At 44.1% G+C, this 22,084-nt stretch overlaps 1 protein-coding gene across 1 annotated transcript in view; it reads left to right on the top strand.

Annotated features, from left to right (window-relative positions):
• The window catches only part of lrrn2 (leucine rich repeat neuronal 2), an 86,749-nt gene extending 67,986 nt beyond the window's left edge, over positions 1-18,763 (top strand). Inside the window, exon 2 of the mRNA XM_066671750.1 lies at positions 14,531-18,763. Coding sequence (XP_066527847.1) covers positions 14,864-17,029 — 2,166 coding nt within the window. The 5' untranslated portion in view covers positions 14,531-14,863 and the 3' untranslated portion in view covers positions 17,030-18,763. The remainder of the gene's footprint in view (positions 1-14,530) is intronic.
• Positions 18,764-22,084: the final 3,321 nt, after the last annotated feature.

Raw genomic sequence — 22,084 nt, forward strand, 5'->3', positions numbered from 1 at the left:
AGAGACAAAGGTGGAGGGGGGGTGGGGGAAGAAGAGGAAAAACTGTAAATATTCCAACTTATTTTTGGCCTGCTTTTAAACAACGACAGAAGATGAACAGCTAATGGCAGCGACTGCGTGATTGCAGAGCTATAGAATGTGAAGAGCATATATATAATCCCCAGCCCCCTCTTCTTTTTCTTTCCACCCCTCCCTGACAAGCTGCCATCAATTCCCTGTGTGCTCATGCCGCAGGACCCATCCAATTATTATAAAGGTCAATATTCTTTGAGAAGGTGAGGGTAATATACAGCGCTCTCTCGGGAGTGAGGCGAGGGAGGGTGCTGCTGCAGCTGCGGTGAATGGGGACAGAATGAATAGCTAATCACCATGATACAAGCAGCTAAAGTTCATATCCATCAGTGCAGGCCACCTTCGAGAGCTCCGACACACGACCGGAAGCAAAGAGAACGCTTACGGCTGACAAACAGAGGGTAACGGTTCGCTGTAGGAGTCGGTGAGTGAGGCTCTGTGACACCTACAGCTGATATAAACCCACGTCAACAAGTGTCTGTTAGAAAAGCCACTCAAAGTATCCCAATAACTGCCCGAAGCTCTGTGCCCTGTCCAGAGTGTGTCCTTATCATGTGCCCAGTTATTCCAGGAAGGTCCTGGAACCCCCGCAACCCTGATCTCTGAGTGAATGAATGGCTTTGTGGGGTTAGTCGTGGACTGATCCCCTCTCCAGGTTGTGTTTCTGACCTGCGTCCAGTGACTTTGCAAGGCTTTGGACCAATTGCGATGCTGATTATGTGAAGCAGTTACAAAGAATGAATGAACACATAGATGGATGGCTATGTGGAATTTTCTACAGTTGAGAGTGACTGGGTGAGTGAATAATGCCCTGTGATGGACTGACTTCGCCTCCAGGGTGTGTACCCAGGGACTCTGTATAGGATTTGGATCCACTGCTTCACATTAATCAGGATTGGGGTGGGTCTGAGCGTTGCAGAACAAACGGACGAACAAATGAATGAATGATTGACTAGGTGAGTGTGTAATGTCCTGTGATGGACTGGACCCTGTCCAGGGTGTGTTCTACACTTATACCCAATGGTTCTGGGTGGGCTCAAGACCCACTGCAACCCTGAGCAGGATGAAGAGATTACAGGAGGTGCATGAATGACGCAATGAAGGAAGCGTATAAGTCTAAAAAAATCATCTGTTATAACTTCACTCACTCATTCTTTCAGTCATTCACCTAAATCACTCTTATCCTAATCAGGGTTGCAGTGAATGAAAGTATGCAGAAATGAATGAATGAATGAATGAATGAACTAAGTCTAAACAAGCATCTATTAAGAATTGTCTCACAGTCACGGTGGAAAGTGTCACAGGAACGTTGGCCTGTCACTCCTCAAGAAAGCCTTACGTAAGTGTCATGTAGCGTTATGAAAAAATCACCTACAGCCAAGTGTTATCAACTAAATCCAATCAGTCTTCCGTCACATCTCATGTGTGGATCTAGCTCCAGCAGATTGAAAGAGTCTTTTTTGCATAAGGTGTGACAGATCTCTCTCTTCCACCTTAATGCTTTCCTTTCCAAAGCAGCCATTTGGTGGAGCCAGTGAACCGCTTCCTCCTCACTTCACTCCTCACTTCAACATGGATGAAAAACAGAGCCTCCGATCCCTCCTAGCGCAGAACACACGCTCACACACACACACTTACATACACTGACATTGCAATGTCTTGCTTTTGGGGGGTAGTTTGCACATCTGCAAACCAGTCATTCATGAAATTACAGTCTAATGGGATGATATTAATGTATGATGCGGCCAAAACCGACACTAAAACTGGACTGGTATAATATAGTGATAATAAGTAAGTAGCTGCCATTTTGTACAAGTATTGGAACTATATACTGCACACAGACAACAGGCTTATTACACTGAACCATCACTGGATTAGGAACACTTAATTTGTATCAACATTTTTTTACAGCTCCACAGACTGTTGTCCACCTGTTTATACTTTATCATACATTTCACCTTGTTCTTCAGCGCTCAGGGCCCCCACAGAGCAGGTGTGATGTGGTGGTGAATCATTCTCAGCGCTGTAGTGACACTAAAGCGGTGGTGTTGTGCTGGTGTAGAGTGGATCAGACACAGCAGTGCTGTTAGAGTTTTAATACCTCAGCGTCACTTCTGGACTGATAATAGTCCACCGACTAAAAGTATCCAGACAACAGCATCCTGTGTCCACAGAGTAAACATAGAATAGTATGAAGACCATTACATGAGGGCATGTCTCATATTTATGACTCATACAACACTGTTACTTGTTGAATATACAGAATGTCTTCATTGTATTTTTAAAGTTATAAATTACAATATACAAAGCCCAGCATTAGAGCAAGATTTTATTTTAAATGATTAAAATCATAAAAGTTATCTTTAAACTCTTAAAAATATATGTACTACAAAGGGTTCTTTGAGTGATGCCATAAAGGAACCATCCATCCATCCATTATCTGTAACCGCTTATCCAATTTAGGGTCGCGGGGGGTCCAGAGCCTACCTGGAATCATCGGGCGCAAGGCAGGAATACACCCTGGAGGGGACGCCAGTCCTTCAGAGGGCAACACAGACACACACACACACATTCATTCACACCTACGGACACTTTCGAGTCGCCAATCCACCTGCAACGTGTGTTTTTGGACTGTGGGAGGAAACCGGAGCACCCGGAGGAAACCCACGCGGACACGGGGAGAACACACCAACTCCTCACAGACAGTCACCCGGAGCGGGAATCGAACCCACAACCTCCAGGCCCCTGGAGCTGTGTGACTGCGACACTACCTCCTGTGCCACCGTGCCGCCCCCATAAAGGAACCACTTCCATTAAAAAAAAAAATCCATCACTCGATCTTAAGGTTCTGTTCCTATTTAACTGTGTTAGCATCGCCACAAAACTTTTATTTTTAAGGGAGCTGCTTTGGGCCTCTGAATATAAATAGCATTTTACAGGGAGGGTTTGGAGCAAAGCTGGATACATCTATGGAGTGAGAAAATAGACTACAGTGGTGAGGAAACACAGTTCTCTCTGGTTTGTTTATATTTAGAGGCTCCATGTCTTGGAATTCCCACAGAAACTCATTTGTAACTAGAGCTGTTTAGTTTTGTGGCACTGTCGCTAAAGCAGTTAGCCGTCTTTCGAGTTCGGAGACATTAAGTGATCCGAAACAGCAAAAATAAGTCAATATTACCCACCTATGGAGCCGGAATAGAGCAATATCCTCATATTGATTCATGCTTTTCAACATTTGGAGTTCTCTCCATTTAATAAGAAACTCCAGATGCCTCTGCCATGAGCGAGAAAGACTAGCATACCGGATGAATATGTTTTTTTATTCATTTATAGACACTAGAGGGCGTTTGAAAACACATTAGACTGGTTTCATGTACGCAAACAGACTGGAGCGCTAGCAATTTTGAGCAAACATTCTGAATTCTATACAAACTATTTTTTGATTTCAACTGTGAGCATCGCCTTTAATAGAGTCAAAAAATCAACATTGTATCACTCCTACTCAAATGTTTAACAGACAGTTCCTAATGAGAATGCAGCTTGGGCTTTGGAACACAGCTAGAGTGTCCCTGAGGCAAAGCACAACAGCTCCCCCTTGTGGAGGAGTCTCTAACTGTGAGTGAGTATGTGAGAAACAGCATCCATTTTGAGACATTTCCTAACAGTGAGTATTTATGTGTGTGAGTTAATGACTCAGATGTGTGTGCGTTAAAAACTGAGAACAACTCTATAAACAGGAAGAGCATAGATATATCTTTTGCGTGTGGATTTACATACAATCCTGATATTCAGCGACTGATAGAAGCACGCTTCATGCTGATTGGTTTAATCCACCGATGAATGTAGCTTAATTGCAGAGTGCCTTGCAGGGCCAATTTTTAATTCCACTGCAAATTGACTCCATCACTTTGATCACCTAAATAGAAAAAGGGGAGAGAGAGAGAAAAGAAAGAGAGAGAGAGAGAGGCTTATGAAACATTTTTGTATCGGGCAATCAGGGCTGAGCTTGGCTCCGATTTGCGATTGTTCCCTTCTTTTTTCCAGCGCAGGTGATCTCTCCAGCAGAGAGCCTCGTCCCATGCTGCGTCTTTAATCAGAAGCTTTTAAAAATTGAAGGCACACCAAGCATCTCCGGCTGCTAAAGCGTGCCAGCTCAGGCTGCTTTGAAGTAATAATAGCCTTGTCTCAATTCTCTTGTTTGCTCCCTCCCTTCGTCCCCTCCTCCCTTCCCCACTCAACCTCCATCTGAAACTCGGCCCAACGAACGTAAACAGCAAACAGAGTACTGATGTAAACAGAATACTGAGAAGAGGGGCTCCACAAGAGGAAAGTGGCAGGGAGTTAAAGGAGCACTCAGTCATTATCACCGATAAATAATTAACAATATTATGAATGTGATTATTTATTATTTTTTATATTTATTTTCCCAAGAAGTACAACTCAAATAGGAGGAGGATTTCAAAAAGCTTTGTAATTTTTGTCATTTGTTTATGCTCCACACAGTGGGTCATCCACGAGGGCAGCCATGTTTGACAAGTGTCGTATGCCTTATACCTCCAGGCCAAGAGGGGTCAGTATAAAGATGCTTTCATCACATAAATAGCAGTCACTGGAGAAAATGATGGATGGATATTAATAAGAGTTTAATAAAGTTGGTGTATGTTTGACACTTGTATGTCTCCTACCAAGGAGAACTGAATGGATCTTTATCAGACCAGTCTTGCTCACTACTGCTCTCGCTTAGCCATGGCCCTCCTGATTGATTTTGTGCTGACCTCTGCAGTAGCCTCAGACAGGCGAGGCTCGGCCTGGTGCCACAGAGCGGCGGCTCTTCCCTCTCTTTTTTCTCTGTTATGTTTTCCAGGCTCCTGTGTGATTGCAGTGTGCTGGAAGTGGATACGCTTGCTTTAACTTTACACAGGGAGTCCTGCTGATGGACTTTATTGGCCAGGCCAACCACTTACAGCTGAATATACTGTGTTTTGCTCCCTGCTATTTGTGGAGGTCTCTTTTTTCCTCCTGTTGTAAATGGGCAGGTAACCCCTGCTGCTACAGCAACAAGAACTAGGTGCTTATTTTACTTTACAAAGTATTGATCGGGGATTAGCTAGTTAATAAAACAATAAATAAATAACATTGCATTGCACAGTACATAAGATAATTACAGGCTTCTTATGAAGCAAATGGTATAATCTCCACAGCAAACGTATGTCATTTAACACCCACAATCCGTTTCCTACCCTCCTCCAAAAGTTACATAGTGCAGTTTCTGCAGTGCTGAGCCCAGTGCGGCTAAACCAGACGCTGTATTCTCCTTATTAAACCTCAGTGAAGCATCACAATGATTTTGAAGCTAAAATGTTAAGGTAAAATACACCCTATTGTTCCTTTAAAAAAACACAGCAGGGGTTTAGGGGCTGCTTCATCTGTGTGAATCTACTTTTTTACGCTCTATACTGTGAGACGATGACTTACATGAATATACATGGCAAGTATGTACCAGAAATACTATGCTATTGTTATGTATTTACCCATGAATCTTTACTTTGTTCCCTCTTTTTCATACACACACATGCCCACATGAATGTATGCGAATGCAAGTGGATTTCGTAGCAATACTTCACTAACCCCTGAGACAAAGAAGAAAGTGGTGGAATAAGGACAAGGTAACAGCACCTGAAGCTCTTACAGCTTCACGTTAATTGAATATTCTACAGCTATCAAAGCAGGGCAACATGAAACGTGGAGCTGTACACTGCTCCAGGAGGCCTCCCCGGATACAGTGCGAAAGGCCTAATGGATGGAGCCGAGCTATAGCTTTGATGTAGAGCTGCTATGACAAAGCAGAGCCGAACCTCATCTGCCATCTCTGAAGATTTTCTGCTGATTAGTCGCACTTGTCCGAGTCAATATGCGAAAAGGAAAACGGGAGAAATTTTCCATTTCCTAAATCAAATTTGTTTCTTTTTTTCCTCTCACTTTCATCCTCGGGTCTCAGAGACTATGCATCTGCATCCGGTGTGTTCCTTTCATTTGGTCCAGAACTGACATCAATATACCGTCACTCTGAACATGAATGTGATGATGTTGTCGGTTGTTGTGACCACTCTATACAACTAGAGAATTATTTAAAGGAACACTAGGTAAGATTTGTTTTGTTGGTCTTGGGATCCTTTTACAGTTGCAGGGTTTAATTCATTTCACAGCAGTCCTGAAATCAAGAGGGAGGGGGAAGTGAGAGGAGATGGTTTCCTATCCTCCTCCAAATGTTACATAGTGCAGTTTCTTCAGTGCTGAGCCTGGAGTAGCAACAACAGAGACATTATTCTCCCTTTTACAGGTCAGTGGAGCATCCCCATGACACTTATGCTAGAATTCTTACATTAATATTATAGCTTGTGTTCCTTTAATAATGCCATAAAGACGTAGCTGCTCGAAACTTTGCTCTGATTAATATCTCGTGCTCACTCAGGAAACACAACAACAGTGAATTCCACTCTGATGCCCAGTGTGAACATGCACGTGCAGTGACTCCTGTATCGCCAGATTAAAAACATGATGTCCTTACATCCACTGGTGTGGCCACTAGGGGGCCTGCGGAAACAGGTTCAGGACTTCACTTAATTAACCTTAGACTCCACATTCAGCAGTTAATGACAACTTTACAGAGCTGTAATCAGTACCACATTTTATACTCGTTTACAAATAACGTGATTCTGTTTACTAAGTCTTTATTAATTACTCATTTAAAATCATTTAACTGTGACTAAGCAGATTCTAAAACCAGGTTGTGATATTGCTGTAGTCGCAGCGTAACTCGCGTCGCACTGAAAAAAAGACGCTGTTTTGAATTGACATGAATCCTCATGAATAAAACATGTTTCAACTGAAGCCTTTCAGTTTCCTATTTGGGCTGGAATTGTGTTGATGCAACCAGGTGTATTCCTGTGCAACCGTCTGACACAGGTAAATCCGATCGGTTCATTTTTCAAACATATCTGCACAAAGGAAAGAGGAGGAGGACAACTCTCAAAGGAGCAGTATGCTCAGTGCCAAGTGACCACTCGAGGGGTTAAAAATAAAACTGATTTTGGGCTGTAAAGCAGTGAGTGTGTGTTCACAAGAGGTATAAAGATCCATTCAATGACACTAGACCTGGCCTCACTAACGCATCCATAATGCAACCCTTCGTTTGTAATACACAGATTTTTGAATGTAAAAAAAAAAATCATCAGGCTGTAAATTAAAGTATTTAATCACAACTAATTTAAACGAACATATGATTCATCTCCGGGCGGCACGGTGGCGCAGCAGGTAGTGTCGCAGTCACACAGCTCCAGGGGCCTGGAGGTTGTGGGTTCGATTCCAGCTCCGGGTGACTGTCTGTGAGGAGTTGGTGTGTTCTCCCCGTGTCCGCGTGGGTTTCCTCCGGGTGCTCCGGTTTCCTCCCACAGTCCAAAAACACACGTTGCAGGTGGATTGGCGACTCGAAAGTGTCCGTAGGTGTGTTAGTGAATGTGTGTGTGTCTGTGTTACCCTGTGAAGGACTGGCGTCCCCTCCAGGGTGTATTCCCGCCTTGCGCCCGATGATTCCAGGTAGGCTCTGGACCCCCCGCGACCCTAAATTGGATAAGCGGTTACAGATAATGGATGGATGATTCATCTCCACCATCTCTCTGTCCACTTAAGGCAGAAATAGTCAAACTGTAGGGTGTGAAGGAATAGTAGAGGGGCGCTGGCAAGATTGAAATTAATGTATTTATAAATATTTAAATGGTATTAAACATTTAAAACTATATATAGCATTAACTCTAATTTAGGAATGCTGCTTTAATTTATTTTTAAAATATATAGTTGCATCAGAGAGCTGAGGGTACTTAGGGAATGCCAGGATGAATAGAGAAGACCCCCCAGCATTTGTTATATTCACATGAGCACAGAGCGGGGAGAAACCCTTATCACGTGCTGGGGTTTATTTTATTCATTTTTAATTAAAAAAAAAACATTTTAGGGAAATAAAACATAGTAATGGTCCTGGACAAAGGTTGATTTTACATGTGTATTATACATATGATGAGGTCATTTACATAGTGATTTAGGGGACACAAGTTCTCAAAAAACTGGCAGTGGGGGGCCTCCAGAGAGCAAAGAACGAACGCCTCTGATATAAAGCATCGCAGGATCATCCCAGGAAGCAGCAGCAGTGAAGAAGGTCTGCTAACAACCTCTCACTCGCCTACCAAAACAATTTATGGATTCCACTTGGATTCAGATATTCCCTTTTATTTAATAACCTGGAGTCACACTTCATGAAATATGAATAGCAGTCAATTCAGTGGCCCAATAAAACATTAATCACGGTACACTTTTTTTCCAGCGGAAAAGTGGCTTGTTGAAGCAGGCTTTCATGAAAATCCAGAGAAGGAGCTACGGTCTTATTCCGTGATGAAGGAAGCATGACTTACTTAATAATAAAATGAGAAAACGAGGTAATGTGAGGTCATCTTTCAGCGCTCACAAATGAGGAAATGAGACACAAACATCCTACGATAACCAGAGAGCGACTTCTAAATGTGTGTGTGGTGCTGAAGGAACACAGTATTATTCTCAGGCACTTGGAGGTTTGTTGGTTCTTTAAATGGATGGATTCACTCCCAAAATGATGTGTGCAAAGCTTTTTAGAAACATTTCTTTTTTTCTATTTAGAAATTAAACCTATTAGAAATAATGCTTTAAAGGAAAACTATTTTACCTTAAAATTAAACCTTCAGAATCATTGTGATGTTTCACATCCACTTCCTGTAACAGGGAGAACAGACCCTCTGTCTTTGCTACACTGGGCTCAGCACTGCAGAAACAGCACTATGTAACTTTAGGAGGAGGGAGGGAAACTACTACTCCTTTACCCATCCCCATTGATTTCAGTACATTGTTGTACAAATTAACTACACTAACCCAGGAGCAATATATATATATATATCTCACATATGTCTTACCTGTTGTTACTTTAAGGTGCTTTTCTTAAAAAGGTTTCATTACAGAAGAACCATTGGAGAAGCAGGTGTCCACAAACCGCTGAGTGTGAACGGGAGAGAGAACAGCTCTGGGCTCTGGTTAGAAGTGGCTCACTCTCACTTTCTCTTGCTCTGATCAGGGCCCATGGCTCAAACAGTGGGCAGTTAGTGAACTGACAGAGGCAAAGTGAGCTAATCCCTCTGATCTGCAAAAGCAAAGCATGAACATAAACTGTGTTTAATAGGAACAAAGTGCTGCTGAGATGCACATTTCTTCCTCGTTGAGGGAAATCAATAATTAAGTGGGTGGGCTCCCAAGAAGAAAATGAAGAGGAGCTAATGGCAGTGTAAAGAATGACAACTTTATGACTTTACCACCTCCTGTGATAAATTTCACAGCCCGAATAACCTCCACCAGCTTTCATTAAGTGAATAAAAATCCATTCACTGCAAACTGCACTGTCTCAGCCATCCAAGGCAGTGTCTTTCTCCCCATCGCTCTGCTTATAGCACAGGTGTCTGGCAGGTTATGTGACACATCTGGGCAGTTGTCATTCTTCACTGCTGCAGATTTAAACAACCGACTTCCTCCTAAAACATTTTATTTTCATACTTTGACAATTTTTTTAAACTACCATCTCTATTTAATAATTGCTGAGCCATGAGAGTTAGGGTATCTGTGGGACACAAAGTAATTATGGGGTCGTGGGGGCAGAGTGCTTTTATTTTATACACAGACACAGAGAGAACACACCACACTCCTCACAGACAGTCACCCGGAGGAAACCCACACAGACACAGAGAGAACACACCACACTCCTCACAGACAGTCACCCGGAGGAAACCCACACAGACACAGAGAGAACACACCACACTCCTCACAGACAGTCACCCGGAGGAAACCCACACAGACACAGAGAGAACACACCACACTCCTCACAGACAGTCACCTGGAGGAAACCCACACAGACACGGAGAACACACCACACTCCTCACAGACAGTCACCTGGAGGAAACCCACACAGACACAGGGAGAACACACCACACTCCTCACAGACAGTCACCTGGAGGAAACCCACGCAGACACAGAGAGAACACACCACACTCCTCACAGACAGTCACCTGGAGGAAACCCACACAGACACAGAGAGAACACACCACACTCCTCACAGACAGTCACCTGGAGGAAACCCACACAGACACAGAGAGAACACACCACACTCCTCACAGACAGTCACCCGGAGGAAACCCACACAGACACAGAGAGAACACACCACACTCCTCACAGACAGTCACCCGGAGGAAACCCACACAGACACAGAGAGAACACACCACACTCCTCACAGACAGTCACCCGGAGGAAACCCACACAGACACAGAGAGAACACACCACACTCCTCACAGACAGTCACCTGGAGGAAACCCACACAGACACGGAGAACACACCACACTCCTCACAGACAGTCACCTGGAGGAAACCCACACAGACACAGGGAGAACACACCACACTCCTCACAGACAGTCACCTGGAGGAAACCCACGCAGACACAGAGAGAACACACCACACTCCTCACAGACAGTCACCTGGAGGAAACCCACACAGACACAGAGAGAACACACCACACTCCTCACAGACAGTCACCTGGAGGAAACCCACGCAGACACAGAGAGAACACACCACACTCCTCACAGACAGTCACCCGGAGCTGTAGCCATAAATATGAAAAGTTAAGATTTTTTTTTTTCTTCTCTTTTGAAGTTACTGTTTTGGGAGATGCATGTTTTTCATTGGACAGTGACGATATGGACAAGCTGAGGGAATGGGGTGGGCCCAAGTTCTGAAAAAAACATGGCAGAGGCTCTGACATAGCGAGGGTGTGTTAACTTAGTTTCACTTTGACAGTCATTAACATGTTATTCAAGCAGGAGTGTTAAAACTTCGCCTTCGACGGTGTTTCCTGCATTATGTTTATCAGAGCACAATGTGTAGGATGATGTTGTCAACAGCCAGCCATTACGCAGCGCTCCCTGCAAACTTTCACACGTCACATTTGAGCTCCGGCTGGCACATAGTGCAAGGCCTATAATCATCCGTCTCTCCATTATACGCCGCTGTCTGCACGGGGAGAATGTAAGAGTTTGACATGCGCTATTGTTGACAAAAGAAGCTTATTATGAACAGAAGGCTTTCAGGGCTATTATGCTGCTCTGGAGCCTCAGTGGACGTCAGTGATAATCTGGAATGAGAATCTTCCCAGTCTCGCTCTTTTCTGGGGGAAATCGGGCCTGATCCATACCCAGCTCATACTCACTCGCCCGTATCTCCACCCTACTGAGGCCTCCTCCCTACTTTTGTCCATTCTCTGCCAAACACCCAACTCAGACCTGGGCAGTGAGTCCCAAAACAACTGCCAATTTGCACTGGCTCCATCTCACCTCCGTCTCCCCGTCCCAAGTTTATTCTCCTGTTTGATGCAGTAAACAAAGCTACTCTTCTAGCCAGGCTTTATGTTAGATGTTGGGACATTTCCATTATAATTTGATTGCACTCAGCCACAAAGAGCGAGGGCATCTCACACTCACCCTGTCATTCACACCAACAGTTTCATGTAGACCTGAGGACAGGACCGAACCCTGGAGGGTTAGGCGAGAGGGAGAAAGAAACAGAGTAAGTGAAAGAGAGAGAGGCAAAGAGATAAACACAGAAACAGACTGAACAAGGGAGAGGGGGGGGGGGGGGGGAGAGAAGCAGGAAGTTAAAAACAAGACAGAAAAACAAAGAAAAGAGGGAGAGAATATCAGGGGAAGAACTCTGCAAGGACGTAAACCCACAGCGAGGGGCGCACCGTCACCTTGAGGCCTCTCAAGGCTGTTTCTTCAGACAGTTGCCGGAATAACACAAAACTATGTAGAGCAGCAAAAGACACAGGTTGGCCTAGATAGGAGCGTCAGCACTGCAGAGTCATTATAATGCCATTACGGCTGGTGAGAGGTGAGAAGCCATTTATCCAGCGATGACAGATAGCAGCAGGAAGGGTCGCGCCGCTGTAGGACTCGCTGTGAGGACGCAACCACACAGCGCCATGGCTAGCAACAGCTGTTTCCTTCAGAGCAAACAGAGCCATTGCTTGCTGAACCTTCCTCATCCTCCCACAAACACCCCCACCTCCAGACTCACACGCTCCCCACCGACACATACACTTCAATTTGTCAGAGAGCATTTTCTTGTCCGTTTTGCTCCGGCCAAAATGAGAGTGAGAGCAGCGGGAGTGGAGATTAGCGAGCGAAGGCAGCGAATGCATAATTCAGGCCGCAGAGTAGCAAAAAGGGGTTGTATGAGGGGGTAGGGAAGAGGATAGTGAGGAGGGGTGGGCAATTCCACGCATACCCACAAACATCTCCATTGGCATCGCATTAAAAAATGAGCTTGCGGCCCCTTCACGACTCGTTAGGACGCGAGCAGGGACTTGGCGGATCGCAACATGTCTCGGGCCGGAGCGATGGGGTGCATCATGGGAGCCGCATTTCTGCCAGAGACGCCACTGAGAAGCTGACACTTTGTAAACGAGCTCTGCGGCAGAGCACGCACACTGATGGGTGGATGGGGAAAAAATCCAGAGCTGTGAGAACACACATGCACGGATGTGTGTGCGTATGTGTGTGTGTGGTGTGATTGTCTTGTAACCCCAGTTAAAAATACCCCGTTTGATTAACGTTAGTGTTGTTAGTGTCATGTTCCTTAACTCCAGCCGAGCATTAGTTAAGAGGAGTGCTCACACGTATAGAAACCAGAGTGTGGCATCACTCCAACTCATCCCAAACGATGTTCATGGCAGGAGGGCTTTATGGCACTGGTCACTTTCTGTGAGAAGTTTGTGTTCTCCCTGTGTCTGTGCGGGTTTCCTCCAGGTGCTCTGTATCCTTTCACAATACGAAAACAGTTGATAGTAGGGGAATTGCCTGTGTGAAATTGTTAAAATTTTTGAGTGACATGGTGAGTGTGTGATGCCCTGTGATGGACTGGTGGCCTTTCCAAGGTATCGTATTGTGGCCAGTGATTTTGGGTGGTCTCCTGACCCACTGAGACCCTGAACAGAATGAAATGGTTACAAAACATGAATGAATTAATGAAAACAACAAACTACATGCATGGCTTTACTTTAAAGTAGTTGAATTTCACTAAGTATTAAATGCCGCTACTAACCTTTGCATCTGCAGTATTACCTAAGTTAATGTAAGTCCTTAGGAGTACAATTAAACCAGATTGTGTGTGTGTGTGTGTACTTGTCTTGCTACACATTAAGACTAAATGTTTATTCAAAAATACACACTTGAACATGTTTCTTGACTGCTTAGATTTAGAATTAGGTTTTGGTGTCTGTCACTACACTACTACAGAGGTCAATGGAAGTCCTAACAAGTGCGTTTAGACTAGACTGTGTGTGCAGAAGAAGAACCAACAGCCTCAGAGCTGTCAGGTATTTCCCTGCGGTCTTGAGAGAGGAGACAGGGAGAACATTAGGACTAATTGGGGATTCGGAAGAAGGATGGATTCACAAGGCAGGCAGAAGTTAAAGAGGGAAAGGAGGGGGATGGAGGCGATAATCAGAGCAGGATTTGCCACTTAGCTACAGCACTTAGCATGTCATAAAGCAAGTATCATACATATGGCATTTTGTAAATTTTGTTGCTTAAAAGAACAAGGTTGGCTCCTTTATTTTAAATTGTGTACAGTCACAGCTCAACTGAGGACTATGTATAAAAATGGGTGTCCAGTGTTTGATAAAACATATGTATATATTAAAAGAATGTTGTAATGCAAAGCTGCTGTGAAGACAATCTACTCAACGTGGACGTCAAAGTTTAAAACAACTTATTTTGTGCTTCATTTTCTCCTGCTTCTTCATGAATCTAGTCCAGAACCTGTCATCCCACGCCCATCCCCTATCTAGCGAGGCTGCTTGCGGATGAGTAATACCAAGGCCTTAGTTATTTGCAGAGTGGAATCTTAAAGCCATGCATTAGCCTCACTAAATTTCAGCCTCCATTTCTCTCACATTTCTGCAGCAGTCATATTCCAGTGATGAGAAATGCAGCCAGATCCGGCTGTAATGTCCCAGAACTAATTTGGAGCTCCTCTTTTAGGGAGAGAAATATACAAGCTGCAAATTATGCAAGGTGTTACGATACACACAGAGATATCATCTAATTTTAGCCAGTATAGTGCTTGCCTGTGAATTAAACAAGGATGACAAATTATGTTTAGCTCAGTGAAAATACGTCTTGGGATTTTTCAATGCAAGCCCACTAAGTGTGAGCCAGAACTGATGATGCAGGGCTAACAAATGAAGTACTGCTCCCACATGTGACGTAATGAATCTTGACAGAAGGGATTTAATCGAAGCACTGCCCTTGTCTAAGTGTCCTATTTTTGTCTCTTCCAGGTATGCCTCTGAAGTGCTCCTGAATCCCCTCTATCATTCGACAATGTAAGATCAATGGACTGAATAGAGAAGCCAAACCATCTTACTGTGCCATACTCCAAGGACGTCAAAGCACGGACAAGTTCCTTTCAAGTATTTTGACAAGTCTATGCGAACCAAAAAAGATGAAACAGAGAAAACTTCATTCTGCAGGCGACTTATTTGCAAGACTCCAGTGAACCCTGTGCTCTTCGGTCACATGGACTGATAAGTGAAAGATTGATATTTAAAATAACAGGGGCCAAAAAAGGCCCATCACAGTGACAACACAACCAATTTACACCAGGGATAAAAATGAGAGTGATTACGAAGGTTTTTCTGCACATTCATCTCCTGCTTGGAGTTGCTACTTCTTTGGTTATTCATTCCATGCCCTGGAGGGTACCATGTCCTCACCAGTGTGTCTGCCAGATCAAGCCCTGGTACTCGCCTCAGTCTGTATACCGAGAGGCTCCTACTGTTGACTGCAATGATCTTCTCCTCACGCAGCTGCCCACATCCCTCCCTCCAGAGACACAGACACTCAGGCTGCAGAGCAATCTCATCAGTTCTGTGGATCAGAGCGAACTCCAAGGTCTCGCCAATCTGACCGAGCTTGACCTTTCTCACAACAGTTTCATCAGCACCAGAAATCTGAGGATCACCGACTTGGCAGTGCTTCTCAGCCTACACATGGAGGAGAACCAGCTGAGGCACCTGCCAGAAGCAGCTTTCTCTGGGCTGCCTAGCCTTCAAGAGCTATATCTCAATCATAACCGGCTCCGAAGCATCTCTCCTGGGGCTTTCAAGGGTTTAGATAATCTTCTGAGGCTTCATCTGAACTCGAATCATCTTGTGATAATCGACAGGCGCTGGTTCCATGCCTTGCCTCAACTGGAGGTTCTCATGATTGGGGGAAATCCAGTGGATATAATCCAAGATCTCAACTTTAAACCTCTTGGATCTTTGCGCAGCCTTGTCCTTGCCGGTATGGGCTTACAGGAGATCTCAGAGCGAGCCCTAGAAGGACTTCAAAATTTGGAGAGCATCAGCTTCTATGACAACCATCTGACAAAAGTCCCCAAAGAGGCACTGCAGAAACTGCCAGGTCTGAAATTTCTGGACCTGAACAAAAACCCGATTCAGCTGGTGCAAAGAGGTGACTTCAGGGACATGCTTCACCTGAAGGAGCTTGGCTTGAACAACATGGAGGAGCTGGTCTCCATTGAGCACTCAGCAATGGAAAATCTGCCTGAGCTCACCAAGCTGGAAATTACAAACAATCCACGACTGTCATACATCCACCCCCAGGCTTTTCAGAAGCTGCCAAGTATGGAGAGTCTCATGCTGAACAGTAACGCCTTGAGTGCCCTGCACCGTCAGACAGTGCGATCTCTGCCGAGCCTACAAGAGATCAGTCTGCACACCAATCCCATTCGCTGTGACTGTCTAATTCGCTGGGTGGGGGCAGAGGATGACAAACCGGTTCGTTTCATTGAGCCTCAGTCCACTTTCTGCTCAGAACCCCCTGAGTTAAAAGCCAGAAGAGTGAAAGAAGTTTCCTTCAGGGAAATGGCGGACAGCTGCCTGCCTTTAATAGCCCCGAGCACATTTCCGTCCTACATCCAAGTCAAACATGGGGACAACATAGCGCTGCACTGCCGAGCCCTAGCGGAACCAGAGCCGAACATCTACTGGGTCATTCCAAAAGGTCTGAGGTTGACCCCTTCCACCAGTTTTGGACGTTACCAGGTTCTGACAGAGGGCACTTTGGAGATCTTCGGAGTTACCCCTGAGGAGGCTGGTTTCTACACTTGCGTGGCACAGAACTTGGTTGGGGCCGACACAAGGAGCTTGACACTAAATGTGGAAGGAGCAATCAGTGCTCACGTGACAAATGCAGAAACGGGTGAAGATAGCCTTGAGGTACGAGACGTCAAGGAACATTACGCCTTGCTGACCTGGCAGGCTGGCCATAACGTCCCTTCTGCCCGACTCTCTTGGATAGCAAACGGCAGCTTAGAAGATCACCATAGGCATAGTACTCGAATACTGGCTGGCACTAGAGGCTTCAACCTAACTCGTCTCCACTCGGGAACCCACTACAAGGTTTGTCTGCACATGGGGCCAAACGACACCTCTTGCGTACATCTCAGGACTAAAGAGGTGCCTTTGGTAGCTCCTTCTCCTGACCTTACCCCGGCGGTTCTGCTGGCTGTGTCGGCTCTTCTGCTCCTGCTGGCAGCCAGAGCTTGCCAAGGTGGAGCAATGCTCAACTGGAAAGAACAGAGACCAGATCTGGAGAAACCCCATACCACTATTTTGATCCAGGAGGCAAAGGCTTTCATGGCTCCAGCAGTGTCTCTGAAAGAACCACTTCAGCAGTACAGAGATAAACTCTCACCAGAAGACAGCGGAAAAAAAAACAGAGAGGCTCAGCCGGGGCACAACGCTCAGGGGCCGACAAAAGAGGCATGTTGAGTTCGAGAGCGCAAAAAGGATGTGCCACAGTATCTGTAAAAGCTTTGTAAAGCTACTCACAGTACAGCTTTCAGACAGTAAAACTAACAGTCTCCTGATATATAAAACAGAACTTCACTTGCCAGATCTGCATTACAAAGAGAGTGTTTCCCAATTACAAGTACAGTGATGTAATAAAAGAGAATTAATTTTTATTTATTTTATTATGGATACAGATTCAACACATATGTACAATATTGAAAGCATTCGTTCATGTATTCCCATGCAGAAACATGCAGAGAAAAGCTGAGGTCAGTGTGAGCTGTGGGAGAGCTCTCGATTATTAATTCTGTTTGTAAACAACTTCTGAACTTTACAAGTCTGCAATCACAACAGACCCTAGGGTTGCAACATGAAATGATGTGCTCATATATTTTTCATACTTCTGAAGAGACTGATTTGACAGGTGGGAAAAGTGGTTAAGCGAAAGACATTCCAAGGCTCTCAAATTGGCGCTGAAAGGGGGAGGGAACTGCAGTCAAACTTGAACGATCTCCTGGCATGAGTGAGTAATTGACGAGTTCCATGTCACTTTTCTATTTTTTAACGTATGTTATTTGAAAAAGGAGGCAATGTCGAAGAACAGGCACTGGAAGGTTGCGTAAAAGGAGGAAGGGTATTTTTAATATGTTGCATAACCATCCATTTAGCATATTTCTTTGCTAATACGGGCTAAATTGAGCACAGTAAAAGAAGCCCTCTCAAGATATATATTCATGTCTGAAATGTGTGCAGGTCAGAGTGAACACTTCTTAAAGACGGACATGACTTTTAAGTCTGGGAGAGGACGCTCAAGTGTCGATCTCTTTGTTTGCTGCGTCCCCCTTTCCAAAAATCGGCCCAAGGCTCAGACAAAAGATCAATTCGCAATGGACTTTCAGCCCTGACCCCGTGTGTGTGTAAAACAACATCTTCTTCAACAAGAAAGAGAGAGAGAGTGGACAGGGAGCAAAAGGCAAGCTTCAGGATCCAAGCTACACAGGCCAACGTGTCGTGAACGCTGAATGAAGACATCCTCTATCATATCAGCTTCATTGTTGGAAATAAAGAAAGGAACGGGGAAAAAAAACACATCAGTTACCTTTCTCTCTGAAAAGCGATGGAAAGAATGGACAGACCTGTCACTCTGCTAATGGGGATGCACTTGAAGGAAAGATAGTGCCAACTCCTTTTTGTGCTAAAGGAGAAGATTGAATGCAAAACAATCTCTTCTCCGTAATAGCTTGTCAGGTGACTTTATTCAGTGCACAGCACTGAGCGCTCAGCCGACTAGGGGACCCCGTGTCAATGAATCCCATACGTACGCTGGAGAAGGGTTAACAAAACATTTGGGAACAAAGGACTTTGTTAGCAACGTTATAGGGATTATGAGCTCTGCTCCTATCAATTCTCAAGTAAGGGGGTCCCCTTTTTCTACAGTATGTCATTTATGGTAATCCTGCTTTGTTTGAGTTTCTGTCGGTTTGTGGTTGATGTGCCCCTTTGTTTCAGTAATTCTCGCTTGAACTAAATGCAGGCCTCTTTATTTTTTCCGTTCAACATCATTTGTTGGCTACTGTTTTCTTTTCTATCACCTCAAAAGCTGTACATACAGTAAATCGAATCCTGAATTTCCTATTCAATGTTCCACCTCCCTTTCAGAAATAATTTAGATGACTGTGTGTTAAATTCTATTTTGAGGTATTATTAAACCATTTTGGACTGATAAATGGCTTGGTTAATTGCAAAGTGGGGGTATGATATGGGGGTGGGGAGCGAGGGTGGGGGTGGATTATATCGCAGCTCGGAACAAGTGCAACCTTTAAATCAAGCTTAAGCACTTAAGCTCATTCAAAGTCAGGGTCTTAGGCTACAATTTCTACTGCCATTATGTTTCATGAGCTCCATACGCCTTCGGTCCACAAGGGGCATAATTTCACAGAGCTAACACAGATGTACCTGGAGCAATTCAACTTCCAATTATAATGAGCATAAATATTCATTTTGCCTCGCTGAAACGGACTCAGCACAGGAAGGAGTTACTCCAGTTTCTGGAGATTTGCAAAATAGCTCTCAGCTTCCTAAAAAAAAAGAAAAAAAGAAAAAGAAAGAGCGAATTTGCAGAGAAAAGAGCCGGAGGCAGGTGGTGCTCCTCTTCTCGGCAGCAGATGATCTGTCTCTCCAGTATCCCAGAGTGCTCTTCGCCTCCAGTTCCCTCAAGTATACCCCTGATTGAAGCGAAGGATCCATTTCCTAAAAACAGTAACTTCAGAAGAGTGATTAATGGGAAAGAGAGGGGGAGGAGAGTGGGTGGGAGGAGAAGAAGAGAGTGAGAGTGTCTGCAGACTCTGGAATTATTCCCACTCCTTGAAGGTCAATTGACCCCTCCATGCCCCGCCTACAAATCTCCACTATGGACGAAAGCTATGAACACTCACTTATTCAACCTTTCTTCTCCCTTTGTCTGCAGAAACCACTTCTAATCTTCCAGAAAGGTTTTATGCTCGACTCTGGAGCATTGCTGTGAGGATTTGATGGCATCCATCCATAAGAATTTCAGTGAGGCTGGGTAATGATGTTAGATGATTTTCATGAAAGCCAATGGTGGTGTTCCAACAATCTACAGCAGGGGTGTCAAACTAGATCCACGGAGGGCCCCGTGGGTGCAGGTTTTCTTTCCAACCACGCAAAAGCCCCACACTACTGAAAGTCAAGATCTACTGATTAGATCCAATGATTAAAAACAGGTGGAATGAGGTGTGGCACCCACACGGCCCTCCGTGGATCTAGTTTGACACCCCTGATCTAGAGAATAGAGCTCCAAAGCCTGTGGAGTTTTAAACTCCTGTAGCCAACAACTCTGGAGCATCCCGTTCTATAGGTAATGCTTCTATTTGAAGATGCCTCAAACAGTGTGTTTTACCTTAAAATTGCAGTTTCACAAGGTTTACTAACCTGTAATAGGGAGAACAGGGCCTCTGTCGTTAGCATTAGCATTATGAAAATGCACATAAAAAACCCACCCAAATATCACAAAAACATTTTACACTTGGAGGAGGAGGAAAAGTTCTGTGCAAATGCAAAGAAAAAAAAATGGAGTGATGGAATAGGTTTTTCAAATAATCAGTGTTTCAGCTGGTTCATACCTACTGTGCATGCAGCACAGCACCAGAGCCATGGACCGCACCCCCAACACTCCTCTCCACACTGAAGGGCCACTCTGTTTTCATACAAGCACCATTCAAGCTGCGTATTTTCGCGCATGTGTAGAATATTGTAGACATATACAGCACACTGCAAAAGACAGAGAACACACAGCATTCTTCATTCCTGTCAGAACATTAAGAACAAGTTCTATATGACAGAAAAGACACAGAAGCCCAGACAAATAAATATAAAATCAAGCATTTTGGTATAAAGTGTGTTTTTGATATTAACAGCTATAGAAATGTTCTGATCAAAGTAAAAAAACCCACTCAGACCTCTCCACCTCCCTCATGTTGGCACCACCCCCTGATCACATTTCACATTTATTTCTACTGATATTCCTTCACTTCGCATATCATTTGGAACGTTTTGAAAGGAAACCGAGTTATTGCTACTGTAGGCGCAGCACTGCAGAAACTACACTATGTAACTTCTGGAAGATGGTAGGAAATGACTGACTTGCTCCCCCTCCCCTTCATTTCAGGACACTGCTGTAAAATTAAATTACATCCTGTTAATGATAGGGAGAGCCCAGAAGCAAAATGACTTAACTTTAGTGTTCCTTTAAAGCAGCTGAAATCACTTATTAAAAGAGATGTCTGCCACATTTTGGTTGAAGAAGCTTTACAGAACACTGCACAAATCCAAAATTCTTTAACTAATTGAATCTATGCAGTCAGTCACACAGCTCCAGGAATCTGGGAGGAGTTTGGTGTGTTCTGTGTTTTGTGTGGGTTTCCTCCAGGTGCTCCCATTTCCTCCTACGGTTCAAAAACACGTTGGTAGATGGATTGGCGACTCAAAAGTGTCCGTAGGTGTGAGTGTGTAAGTGAATGTGGGTGTCGCCCTGTAAAGGACTGGCGCCCCCTCCAGGGTGTGTCCCTGCCTTGCACCCAGTGATTCCGGGTAGACTCTGGGCCCACCGTGACCCTGAACTGGATAAAGGTCACAGACAATGAATGAATGAATGAATGAATGAAATGATAGTACTCCTTTGTAGTTTTGGGAAAGAGATAAAATTCTGATCTCACCCGTCTACTCATGTGTTTACCTAGCTTCACTGGAAGTAGGAATCCCATCATGAAATTTACAGTTATACATTTTATGCAGCACAACATGTCCCTTTATCTCAGCTTTGGGATGTGGTAGGGCAATAATTACCACACCACTGTCTATATCAGGACCTCCAAGACACACAGTGTGGGTTTGAAGAAGATCTGAGGAGGTCACATTTTTCACATTTGTGTTTTTTTAGACTAAATATTTGACCGTCTCAGATTTCTTCCAAACTCACGATGTTGATTGAGCAGGTCCTGACTTACACAGGGGTGTGATTATTTTCAGCCTATCTCATCCCAAAGCTAAGATATGAGGACTAATGTAACTGGGATTTTTGCTCAATAGGTTTATTGGTGTTGAATATATTGGAATTAAACTTGTCTCAGGAAAAAAAAAAAACCTCCATATTCCAGCTTCAACAAATATATAAGAGATAAATGAGTGGATTAAGAGAGGGAGGAGAAAAAAAACCTAGAGAAGGAAGAAACAATAAGAAAGAACAAGAAGAGAAGGGAGGGTTCAGAGAGTGAGATTTAATGCAGACACATTTTAGCAAAAATATGTAATATTTCAACATAAAAAAAAACCTTCCGAAATAAAATGAGTGAACTCTGGGAGGAAGTTGTGGCCAAATACAATAAAATGATTAATTTGAATTTTAAAAGTCAATAAAGTTTCCAGATTAATTGCGTGTGTTAATCTGTTGTTGACAGCACTAAAAAATACTAATCCCTTCCATAAAAATGTTAATATTTTTCAAAATGACAAACT

This window comes from Hoplias malabaricus, chromosome 5 (assembly GCF_029633855.1).
Source record: "Hoplias malabaricus isolate fHopMal1 chromosome 5, fHopMal1.hap1, whole genome shotgun sequence".
Classification (NCBI taxonomy): Eukaryota; Metazoa; Chordata; class Actinopteri; order Characiformes; family Erythrinidae; genus Hoplias; species Hoplias malabaricus.